The sequence below is a fragment of the Anneissia japonica genome, unplaced genomic scaffold, assembly GCF_011630105.1.
Source record: "Anneissia japonica isolate Jap-2015-1 unplaced genomic scaffold, ASM1163010v1 scaffold288077_len231462_cov166, whole genome shotgun sequence".
NCBI lineage: Eukaryota > Metazoa > Echinodermata > Crinoidea > Comatulida > Comatulidae > Anneissia > Anneissia japonica.
In genome coordinates, this window is record NW_022693316.1 from 112,938 (window position 1) to 126,259 (window position 13,322).

At 33.2% G+C, this 13,322-nt stretch overlaps 1 protein-coding gene across 3 annotated transcripts in view; it reads left to right on the forward strand.

The window, feature by feature from the left end:
• The first annotated feature begins 399 nt into the window (after window positions 1–399).
• LOC117100693 (omega-amidase NIT2-like) overlaps window positions 400–13,322 on the forward strand; it is a 28,757-nt gene continuing 15,834 nt past the window's right edge. Inside the window, exons 1-4 of one of the 3 annotated variants that reach the window (XM_033240480.1) lie at window positions 400–417; window positions 577–640; window positions 3,508–3,626; window positions 5,364–5,484. In XM_033240480.1, the coding sequence (XP_033096371.1) occupies window positions 607–640; window positions 3,508–3,626; window positions 5,364–5,484 (274 nt within the window). In that variant the 5' untranslated portion in view covers window positions 400–417; window positions 577–606. The other 2 variants (XM_033240479.1, XM_033240478.1) reach the window with 2 other exon arrangements.

Here is a 13,322-nt window from a genome sequence, read left to right on the forward strand (position 1 = left end):
ACTAATTTCGAATTAGAGGGTGCACTGTACACAAATAATATAATATTAATAATAATTAATATATTTAATAATTATATTTTTATACCTCCTAGCCAGATGATATAATGACTAAATATATTATTTGGGGGCGGGGATTTTTTTGCAGTGCGTTCTTCTTTATATTAATCGTTTCTGTTCCCTAATTTTGGTCATAATCATTGGAAACCATTATCATTCACAGTACTTCAATTTGACATTATAATTGTTTTGAATAAAACGATGTACAACAACAATTACAGTACTTGGAATTAAAGTACTCAAATGACCTTCCATTTAGCAACCTCGTAGTATTTATGCGGCGCGCACGTGCGACTAAAAAAAGGGGAATCCCCATTATTATTTACGGTACCTGGAGTCGACGCATTGACTTCAGAAAAAGTAGGGTTTGTATTTGTATTCAAATTTTCAGCATGATATTATTTTAATCACATAATATTTTTCGTGATTTATAAAATAAATGTTACTGTAGCAAATAAACCGTCAGTTTTAACAAATCAAAATAAACCATTGCGAAACTCCGCCTCTTTTTGTCAGCAGTGAAACGATATCGACTGTGCCTAGCTCATCATGGCCGCTGCTATCGCTTCCTCCCAATCAGCAGGTGAGTGACGAATGACACATTTGTTGATCTATTTAATATGATTATTGACAAATTGAATCAGTTGTGTTACAGCATTGAACTGATCTAGAACTTCGTCTGACAATGAAACATCCTAGTACTGCTGCTGGAAAAGGTTTACAGTACTGTGTATGATGGAATTCTCTCTCTGTTGTTGACTTCACACTGGCCCGTGGTGGTAGTGGTAGAGCCTGGGCTGGCCTCTCAGCCAAGGGCTAGGCCAGGATATTCGTTGATGGTATTATGTGATCCATTCTCGTGGCTATTTCGAAGTTGATACTCATAAAGTGTGAAAACTGTGATTCTCAGTGAATAATTTCGGATCCATTGTAAACGACCCTGGATGGATATATTTCTGGTTTATTGATTTTTTACACCATTTTTGTCAATCTGATCGACATCCGTTTTTTACGCGAGTGACCCCTCCTCTTTTCTCTTCTTTGGACAAGTGATTTGAAAATAGTTGGTAGGCCTAGTACAGGGGTAGAATAGAGATAAATTCTCCCAACCACAACTACAGTTGGCCTAATTGAACTTACTGTCGGTAGGCCCTACCACATTCAAACAATTGAACCGGTTCGTTTGTCGTTTTTATATAAGTGATGGTTGCAATTTTCAAACAAGAATTGTCAAAAATCATGGGTTTCCTGCAGCATGTATCATCTTTGATTTAACTGTGAAACACAATGTTTTGTCTTGATGGAGCTTGCTCCGGCAAGAGTTCCGGAGTGATAGCAAAGGCTAATAAGTACAACATATTGAAACAAAGTTGGAGTCAAATGAAAGTGGCAAGCAACAGTTATACTAAAGAGGAGTATTTAGAAATGCCAATACCAAGCACTAACCATATGCCCTGTACATGTGAGCTTATTAATTAATTTTATGTTTTTATAAAGTGAGTCATTGCTTCAATGTTGCTACCCTGGTAGGTAAAAGATCCCCGAGGTATAGGAGAAATGCATGGGAAATCTGGATACTGGTTATTTTTTGTTTTGTTTTGACAAAAATACAAAAGCTGCATATGGATGAAATTCACATATGTCATAGTTTAAATATATATTGGAATCGACAAAAAAATAAAAATCTATGAAATTATATTTTTTTATAGGTACTGCTTTTCCCTGTCGCCCAATGAACGCTTACAGCAGCATACTGTAGCGCAGCAAATCAGCCTACCTCTGTGATAGGAAAATGCATTTTCAGGATATGTGGCAAAGACAAGCCAAACCAGTCACTCGTCGCAAATCGTGTTTCAGAGAAAATGGCCAAACATGCTGGAATGTCAAATTTTTAAAAATCTATTTTATTGCACTACACTAATCTTTACATATCTATACATCATTCTATGCTGTTATTTTCCCCATTTTCAATGTTAAAATAACACTTTTTAAGGATTTGATGATGGTTTCTGCATGAGAAATAAACTTTGAAGGCTGATTTCTCATATATTGTTCTTTAAACAGCTGTATGTTTAAACGCTTGTATTTGTAACTTCATAAGGATATGTCCGATTTGAATGATTTTTTTTACCATTTTATAGCTATTATTTTACTCTCTAAAACTGTATTAATAACTCAAAATCGATTTTTGCGACGAGTGACTGGCTTGGCTTGTCTTTGCCACATATGCAATCTATTCGACTGTCTTTAATTTTACTTTTAGGCAACTATAATTTTTACCAAACATTGATGTAATAATTACTTGCCGAGTAATTATTCCATTCATTCAAAAAAAAATTAAAAACGTTTGTCAAAGTTAGCGTAGCATCACCGTTTGCTAATTAATAAAAAAAATGTTTTTTTTCCCTTCTCTGACAATCTTTGAGAAAATTAATTTGCTAAACAAAGTATATAAACGTTGTGCCTTATTCTTAAAATTTGCAGGGGTGTGGACCCACTTTCGGGACCTTTGAACCTTTGTTGGGGATACTGCCAATGATTTGAGCTGTGAAGAAAGTGGTGAAATTAAGTGCTTCTATCCTCATATACAAGTCACAGAAATATATATTATATATTGCATGAATCTGGGTCAACATGGCAAACTTTATTTCTATTCCCAATTTTGTAATCAAAACCTAATGATCTGTAAAGGTAGCAGCAGGCCTAATTAGGTCATTAGGCCAAATAAAATTAATTTCTAGTTTTATGTCCCCATCCTCATCAAATTTTAGAGCCTCATGAAAAAAATTGCTATTTGCTATTTTTCTGAAAAAAAAAAACAATCATTCTTCCATGGAAAATAAAAGTAATGACGATCTGAAAGATTGATGTCAAAGAAGAGCTGGAAACACAATTTAGAAGAATACATTACAAAGATTTTTTTTTTAATTATAAAAAACTATTTTTATTATTTACCAGCATCTTTACCAAGTCTAGGAGAGTAAGTAGCAAATAATACCTTCACCAAAATATCTTAAAATTCTGAGACGTGAAACTAACAATTGGTTTAATTTGGCCTTTGTCTGACTGAATAATTGGAAAATGTGAGAATCACTCAGTTGGCTATTTTGATTTTTTTTTTAATGGTAACTGGAATGATTGATATACAGTGGGTACCAGCATATTAATGTTTCATTTTTCATTACGTAGTAAAATTTGAATTGTAAACAATATTTTCAGTTTAAACGTATTATAAATATTTAGTTATTTCTATGAAATATTATTTTTATTTAATATTATTCAATAAATTATTATTGTTGTTTTAGTTGATATTTTCATTATTATTTTTGTTTTATTGTTGTTAGTGTTATTTTTTTTATTATTATTACTTATCAATTGTTGTCATATTAGTATTAATATTATTAAAATTATTATGTATTACATATTTTATTATTATTATCGTTATTATAGTGTTCAGGCTTGGATTGATTCAGTTAGCTGTTACTGCAAACAAGGCTGAGAATATCCGGCACGCTGTGTCGCGCGTAGCAGATGCTGCAAAAAACGGGGCTAATATAGTTGCACTACCGGTAAGGATTTTAAAATTTATGTGTTTTTTTCTTAGGCACGTAGGCCAATAGTGAAGTTAAATACTTAATTGTATTGTATAGAAATCACTTTCACAGGACAAACACACTGTACATAAGAAGCTCTACAAAAAACCAAATCTCATTCTTCTTAGGTAAAAATTGAGTCTAAAAAAAAAAAGAAGCTTTCTCAAATGTTTTTATTTAATCGTTTTTTTAATGATGTTTGGCGGTGAGAATATATAAATTGAACATAAATTTTATGAAATTTCAGTTACACAAAGAATTCTGGAATAATTTCCTAATTTGCGGTGCGGTGAGCTGCCCATCTCCATATCCTGGTCAGCCTTTAATCCATCTTTCTGTCTGTCTTGGAAGATGGTCATTCTGAGTTTTTAATAAACGATTGCCAGAATTTTCCTTTTCATAGTCCCTGTATAGTAGTTCTTGCTTGAATTAAATGATTGTTGATAGTAAAATATGACAACTGTATAAATTTGTGTTTTAATCAGTGTTTCATATTCGCAATTTAAATTTTGTATTGAATTTATTTAGATTTTATTTTATATAGGCCTATTTCAAACAGACAGCGCGCAGTGCGCCTTTATGATAAAAGTACAATTGCCTCAAAGTGTCACTGTTATCTGAGTTTGCAATTCTACAACTGCACACCTGTTTGTCAATAAAACTATCGGGGCATGAAATTTCTCAGACTCAAATTCAATTTAATAGGGTCATTGCAGCTCAAGTCAACCAGCATGCCCCTGTGGCCCCCTTGGATTTTCCTTTAAAAAATTCTGAAAATACCTTTCTATGCTAAAAGAAAAAGTCAAAACTTCCAGCTTCAATTTCCAAGCAGTTTTTAAGTTTATTAGCTTTTGAAGTTCAGGTACCACACCCCCTTTTTCATTCCAGTAATGGCTCCTTTGACTTTGTATGGTTTTTACGCAGCTACATCTTCTGGAAAACAAAGATAAAAAGTTGTAAATTGCTACATAGACTGATATATGGCCACTCTTTCAAGAATCACCATTCAAATTTGGGTAGCATATTTTATTAGAATGCTAATGTTAAAATTAAACATGACAATGAATATGCTCATACTACTACATATAAAAACTTGCAAGGTATTTAGAGCAATAGAGAAGGTATGATGGGGTCCCAAACATGGTTGCAGGACCATTGACCCTGAAAATACCCCCCTACTTTGGCTGACCAGATGACCCCGTTAACACTTAAAATTAATTGTGAAATTATATCTCTTTACTAAAGCATACATGATTCAACACAGTATGAATTGCAATTGGAGCCAAGAGATAGATTGCTCTAATCAAGCTTGAACCCCCCTCCCCATCTTAACTACAGTACATAAATTCATCCTCACCCCCTAACTTAATCAATACAGTTTATCATGAATTTATACCAGTATACAGATACACATATCATCATTGTAAGTAGAAAGTTTAAACTGTTTGTTAACTTCTTCAGTGTGAACTGATTTTTTTTAAATAGGCAGATTTTAATGTATTCTAAATATCAGGTCAAAGTTCAAATCACTGGAATAAAAAAGGGGACATATTACCTAACTTTCAAAAGGTCATAACTTAAAAACTGCTTAGAAATTGAAGCTGAAATTTTTTTAAGGGAAAATCTAAAAAAGGTCACAGGGGCTCATTTAAATTTCTGGCTGATTTGAGCTGGAATGACCCGTTAATTATATGTTAACCTCTATTCCTGTAGGAATGTTTTAATTCTCCATATGGAACATCATATTTTGCCGAATATGCCGAGAGGATTCCAGGGGAGACCAGCCAGGCTCTCGCAAGTGCTGCAAAGGAAAACAAAGTGTTTTTAGTTGGAGGTAAGCATCTTCCTTTAATACTGGCTTGATGGTGCTGTACCTACACACATATGTTGCATTGGTCCAGAGTCTCTCTTTCAGCTTGACCTCCTCTCACACTCTTGTAAGCTGCCCGTCCTTCCAATTTTTTTTATTGTTATTTAAAGACATCAATATCAATGGCACACCAAAAAACGATCTCGGCTAGTTAGGTACTCTTCAATCACACTATTGTACAGTATATAATCAGTGATGGGTCCAGGAATTGGATATACTGGAGGGCAAGAATTTTTTTATACCTTGTGTATCGAACCCGCCGACTGCAAATATTGATGATTTCAAATAAAAATAAAATTTTATTTTTGGCCAATTAGCACACCCGCCGCCACGAAAAAGCAAAAATTTCATAAATAAAAGTATATAAAACAATTTAAAAAAAACTATTATAAAATAAAATTTTTCTTTTTTTTATTACACCTTCCACTGCCTTCAAATCTCCAAAGATTGATATGTATATTTCTATCTAATTAAATAAATTTGAAGCATAACCATCCTATTTTACATCCACCACTAATTTTATTTTTTATTTTCTTTTCAATCTCGATGTTTTTGGCAAAAGTAATTTGCTAAATAAGAAAACAAAATTTTTTTTAATTTTTTTTTATTCCGCCCTCCTCCGATGATCTTTAAAAAACATAAGTACGCGAAACAAGGAATAAGTAAAGTCTTGCCTAGAGGGGGTCTAGACGAGGACAGAGGATACTGTAGATATACAACAAATTTAGGAATGTTGATCAAAATATACTGAATATAATAAAAATAAATAAAATTTATTGATGTTCACTATTGGGAAGCTAAAAAAATTATTAAGAAGGAGCCTGAAAAAAATACAACTCTGCGTACAGCATTAGAAAAAATGCAGCAAAATGGTGAAGGTTTCCTATTAGGTTATAAATTCAGGAGGGCTTGCTTGCTAAAGTACTCGCAGTTTTTTAATAGCCAAATTGATCTAGGCAATCAGACTGATGAGCACGTAAAAAAATACAAGCAATCGATTAAATTCTTGATAGATGTTTGATGGTCAGATATTACAAGTACTCATTTAGATTTTAACAAGAGGTTACGGTACAGTAATTTGTGAGCAATCAAGCTGTATTTGCAAATTACAGTCGGTAATTTAGTATCAGGACTTTATACGTGCTACAGTATGTTAAGGTCAAAAAACGAAAAGAAAATGAGACTGGTTACTGAATTTTTATTTTTATCCACTACAATATATTTTTTGTCGGTCAAGCTGTTTCTCTATCCATCTGCCTATCGTTCCATCCTTCTGTCTATATTATGATATGCATCTACTGTAAGCTTTTAAATTTATTATTATTGTTTTAAAAGTAATTTTTTTAAAAGTGTAACATAATACTGGGTTTTTTTTCATAGATTTATTTATTTATTTTATTCAAAAATTACCATGAGGGGCATTTATATCGAAGCTGACTTAAAGACTCAAAATCAACATTTTTTATGTACGCTTTCAGAGGGGAAGGAGGGGGTGCCAAAAAGGAGTACCGTTTGTACACTTGCGGAAATGTTGATAATTGTTAACGACCACTAAAATCTGATTTGTTTAACCCATTAGCACTTATAGTTGTAATGTATTGTAGTCAATTTCTCCCTAGAGAGTTTGCTGTATATGAAAGAAATTAGACTCTACTACAAATAAACTGTAATAATTTTTTTATTGTTGAAAATGTTCCATTACAAGTTGTTTTGATTTTGATGCATATTAAATAAGCGTTCCAGTGATACAAAATATTTTGACCTTTGACTTTGAAATTGTGACCTTTGACATATCATAGTTAACATTTCATCCAAAATTTGCAATTTTCTTTGAATTAATAATATTATATAAATGATTTTGAATTTGCATACTTTACTAAATTGTATAATTATTTTATTGAGTTTATTATTTTTTTTATTTCAACCATCTTTAAAGAGGGTAACCCTTCCAGTTTAGCCCAGTAGGTTAACTGATATTCAACCCTCTTTAATAAAATCAAAGAACAGTACAAACAACATCATTACAACATAATAATAATAATAATAACAATAATAATAATAATAATAATAACATACAATCCTCAGTGACATCAATTATCTGACCTTTGACATTGATATATTGACTTTTGACCTATTCAACTTGTATTTGACCTTTATTGGTTTTTACTAAAAAATAAAATATTATGAGCATGTCCCTTTTCTAAATTTTGCGTAAATAAAAGCCTATAATTATATAATATGATAGGGTGATAATAACTGATGTTTTTTATATGGTCTAATTCCCAAATTTCCATCAGTTTTATATACCGTTTTCGGTGCAAAACTAGGAGTTTATTGATGAATAAGCAAGTAGCCTACTTCGTTGCGAGTGTGGTCCAAAAAGTGGTACTGAAACCCAAAAGCGCCGCGCTGTCATAAACATTCAAATGTTATAACAAAAATAATTCATAATTAAGTGTTTTGGCCAACAACCAACAGGGAAACTTTTTTTATACCTGGTTTGGTGTAGACCCTCCATCTGTCCCTGGGCCCCCTCTATTTCAATTTCCTGTATCTGCCACTAAAATATGTACATTTCTTCCTAGTAAAGCATTTGTCCATCCTAGTCCCATTACACTGTTTACATTCACCAATAAAATGTATTTATTTTCTCCTTCATCTAGAATGTTTAGCAAAACTATTTGCTAAATAAGAACACAAAATTTATTCTTATTTTTCCTCATCCTTCTATGGCAATCTTTAAAAAACAAAAGTATGTGAAACAAGGTATGAAAAAAGGTTTGCCTTATAAAGACAACAAAATAACACTTTCTAATGGATAAATATGATTAAATACTGGATTAGAAACTTTTTGTCAGTGTGGTTCAGATCATAAAATATTATTTTTCCAAAATTTCAGTATGTGCGGTGTTACAGTAGGCCTACTAGTAAGTATGTATCCAAGATATAGAAACCAAAATTTGAATGTAGTGTGCCTACTCTATACCATACTCTGAACTGGTATTTATTTACCTACCAGTTGTATAAATTATACAGATTCATAAATTCCATATTATACATAACTATTAATATTTTATTATCTTAAAACTAGGCCTGTTGTTTTTATGAATGTATGGTAAATATGCAAGCACCGTATATGTTTTTTTCCCTATAGGAATATAAAGTTTGTAATATGAAAACAAAAGTAATTGTTTCATTTCGAAATAGACGGATAATCCTCTATAATATGCATTTTCAAGAATTTGCATTTTTCTGTCGGTGATAATAGTTTAATACATAGAATGACTGATCTACTGCTTTCATACCAATTTACATTATAATAACTAGGCCTCTGTTTCATATGGCGACTTGTTGTGTGTATGGATAGTGTTATGCAAGGTATGTTGTGGAAGGCTTCTTGCATAGCAGGGGACGTGGCATAATATTATGGTCATAATATGAGAGCCTACTGTACTGGAGAAAAACGGTTGGCAATGATGAAAGAAACATCTACAGTATTAGACACTGCCTCAATATAATTGTACTACTGCATGGTACTATTCATAATCTGTTTATTAGTTGAGGTTTACAAACCATATCCTAAAGTTTTTTTGTTTTATTTATTAATCTTTATGAGTTTTATATGACAAGCATTTGATTGATACTGTATATCTACTGGATATGTATAATACAGTATAATTATTTCATTATATATATCACAAGTGGGCAAAGTGCGGCCCGTCAGCAATTTTTTTTTTCGCGGCCCACGACAATGAATTAAAAACCCTGTGTTTGCGGCCCGCCAATCAAAATTGTCTAGAAAACACCTTTTTCTAGACAAAAGGTATATGATGACTATTTATGGGTATAACAGTTTTTTTGATAAAGAACATACAAAGTAAACAATTCAAATAGTAATTTTATCTTTCAAATTTATTAGTACAGGACAGATTTCAGTGGCAGATTCAATCAGGTTGGTGGGGGGGGGAGAGAGCAGCTGGCCTTCCCCCACTTCCTACTGTAATTTTTTTTTCAAAATTCTAAAAAAAAAAAACATGGAGAAATAATAAAAATTATATTCAAATTTAAGTCTGAGAGTGCCATTTCCGCACATCTAGAGGTTCCACAATCATAAACTTTCTTACCTCAGCCCCAACCATGGTGTGGCTGAAGGGGTATAGACCCTTCATCTGTGAAAGTCTCTCTCTGTTCCCCCCCCCCCAACCTCTATTACAAATGGTGACGGGACCCAAAAAGTGCCCTCAGTCTCAGAAATTGACAAGGTACCCAGCCCTACCTTTACCCCACTGATTGTCTTTAATCAAGCAAACTCAAAATATTTGGTGAATGTGATTAGAATAACAATTATAACAATGGGAATTTCTATTGATTTTTATCCATCAGTCCTTGTTGTCACCCGATCCAGCGTTTATGGATTTATTGACGATTCGACTCATCGGGCCCAGCTGTTCAAAGATAACCTGCATTAAGATTTTTGCTTATGAAATTCTAAAAAAAGTGAATCTGCATACAGCATTGCGTGTCTGATGATTCTATTTATGGTAATAGCTCTCGATTCGATAAGCTTGCTAATGATAATCGAGCACTTTTAAGAATTTGAATTGTTCAATGAAATAATTACGACAGATGCTGTAGGAAAAATATAAAGTAGGGTTTGTCTTGTTAATGGCGATTGAACTAAATTTGTTCAACCTTTAGTTTCAGTAGTATTTATCTAGGTAACCAGTGGCGGATCCAGGAATTTGAATTAGATGGAGGCCAGGAAGGGACTTTCACAGAGAGTCTATAAAGTCTCTTGACCACCCAAGCTATCTATGGTGACTGAAATTTATGATTTATGGCACTGTAGATGCACTCTCAGAGTTATTTTTTTTTTTCTCTTTCTCTAATAATTTTAAAAATTTAGTGGGGTGGGGGCTGATTCATCTGGTCTTTTCAAGATATTGGGGAGGACGTGGAGGGTTCAATAAGGAAAGGAAAGTCAATCTAGTATTCTTGATGTGGGAGGGACCTGATGGGCACCCCCTCTCTGCGCACCCCCTGCATGCATCACTTAGGAAAAGCACATAAATGCCCATAACTGGGTCTCATTAAGAGCTGGTTTGATCTTTTCAGACACTAGGCCTGTATCTTTAAATACAAGCAAGTTTTTTTTACAATGCTGCCATTTGAGTATTTAATAAGGATTCTCCAGGTATAAGGCGACCCCAAAAATTGGCCCAAATTTTGTATTCAAGGAGGTGGTGGGGGGGGGGGAGGTTAGCTTATACCAGAGGATTATGTTATTGTACCATTAATATGGATCTAATACAGTATAAGAAGATACCGTATGATTATCTTGTCTCCACAGTATAAACTCAATATTAAGTATGAACTTCATAGATTTTTGTGAAATATTTGAAAAGAATTTTGGAGACAAAGGCATCTCTCTGCAATATAGAAAGGCCCAGAAATGTACATTATGTCAATTTGCATATATACAGTTATTCTATTAATATTTATTAAGGTTTTCTGAAACACAGTTGGAGATATAAAATAAATTAGGTGATCATCAAATCCATTCTATAATCTAGTCCAGGACAGAAATTTAATAATCTGAAAGTTTTTAAAAAACAGTCTTTCAACACAACATGATAATACAAAACAATCTTCGTGTGAAATGTACGTATCTGGATTTAATGTGAACATGATATCAGCTGATGTGGAATTGGACTTGGTTAGCATGTGACCATGTACGGTACTAAGACGTATTCCCATCTGTGCAATTTGCCAAACGATTTGGAGTTTGCTTTCAAATTGCATGTTTGTGAGCGTCGCATTTAATAATAATAAATATTACAAATCTTGTAATAGCATTCTCACTTTATGTTAACCACAGCACTAAACAATCAGTGGTGGCGCCAGTTGGGGGGTGGGGGGAATGCTTGGGCATTTGCCGCCTAGTCGGAATGGGCTTGCAGACTGATAATTAGTACAAACATATTTTCTGGGGTTTTCTCTTCTTTTGTGTGTGTATTTGATTAATTTAGTAATTTTTTTATTGGAATTATTGTTTTATTGCATTGCATTTTATTTATTTTATTATTTGTTTCATTTATTTCAAATTGAAATATGTTTGGCATGCTGATAATTGGTACAGACAAATATTTTTATTCATGTATTTTTTTTAAACCTCATTCTCCAAAGGTGAGGTTGAGGGGTTGTAATAGCATGCATCTATGAGTCTTTTGGGCTGTGTGTGTCCTTCCGGGCGCATAACTCAAAAACCAACGGACCGATTTACTTCACTTACATTTTCACACATTGACATTTTCCAGCCACAGCGTACCAACTCGAGCTTAATATTTGGCCTTGTTTTTTAGGATTTTCCTTATGAGGCGCCAATTGTAAATTTATTATTTAACACAATTATTTATATATAATTCATTATTTAACATACAGTATAATTGAATAGATCACCTATCATTTATATATAATGCATTTACGTCTAAAAGATTATATGTAAATAATTGCGTTAACGTTTTCATTATTTATATATAATTAGTTTACTGATTTCATTACATATAAATAATGAAAAGCAACTTACAATTATTTATATATAGTAAGTTCACTGATTGCATTATATAACGAAAAGGTAACAAATCATTATATATAAATAAAAAACAATTATTTATATATAATAAGTTCACTGATTTCATTATATATAAATAACGAATTGACTTCAAACTCATATATAAATAACTGCTTTTACACTTCATTATTGCTGCGAAGCAGCCAATTCATATTCTTGACAGCAATTTGACCTCTGAAAGGTCATTGTTTGTCAAAAAACAAGGGCCTAAGACGACTGAAAAGCGGAGTTTCCTTCTTTCATTCTGCCAGATAAAATCAATTACTTTAGGCGACGTTCGTAGACTAACCAACACGTACCAACGTCCGCATGTCTCGCTAGCCTTATCCTACTCTAGGCCTAGACTAGCTAGGATGGTATAGGCCTAGCCTTGAAGGGACGACGCAAAACCTTTATATGTGTATAGTGCTTTGACATCAAACTCATATGTATATAATGCACACATGTTATCGTGTCAAGGTCATTATATCTAAATAATGGTTTCTTACTACCAATTATATAAATAACCGTTGAGGTCAAGTACCATTATATAGAAATAATGACATCGTAGGAAGCCATGGTTTATAAATAATTTGTTATGCAAATTACGAAGTTATAAATATTTGTCAGTGCTCTAAAGTTAGACCTACAATTAGGACCTATTGTGTGTGGTCTACAGGTCGCAGAGCATCACCCATCGAAAATGGCTCAGGCACAGGAAGGGATACAGCAGATTATTGAATCTGCTGTACTGCAAATCTCAATCAATTAGAGATCCCCAAAGTGAACGCTGCGGCCCTCAGGAATCTAGGTTTGAATCTGCTGTATCCAGGTCCGGGGCAATGTCCGGGGACTTGTCCGGATCAGCTGCTGGTGATAGGGCTGGAGATAGGCAGAGGCCTACCGAGGTTCATCAACACACAACGTCTACGCCGAGGTCTACGTCGACCGGGGTGAGTACTGTTTTTTAATACACATTTTTAGACATAGGGCTTAAATATTATAAAGCAGGTCTCATACACCATATAGGGCCTACCTGTATACGAGTATTGTGCAAATAATTAATACGGTAAGTAGGTCTATAGAAAAATACATGCTCATAGATATGGACAGAGTGACCATTAGGAAAATTTAAATTGCGCCTACCAAAGAATACCAAGATAGATTTAAAAAGAGATTCGCAAAATATAAG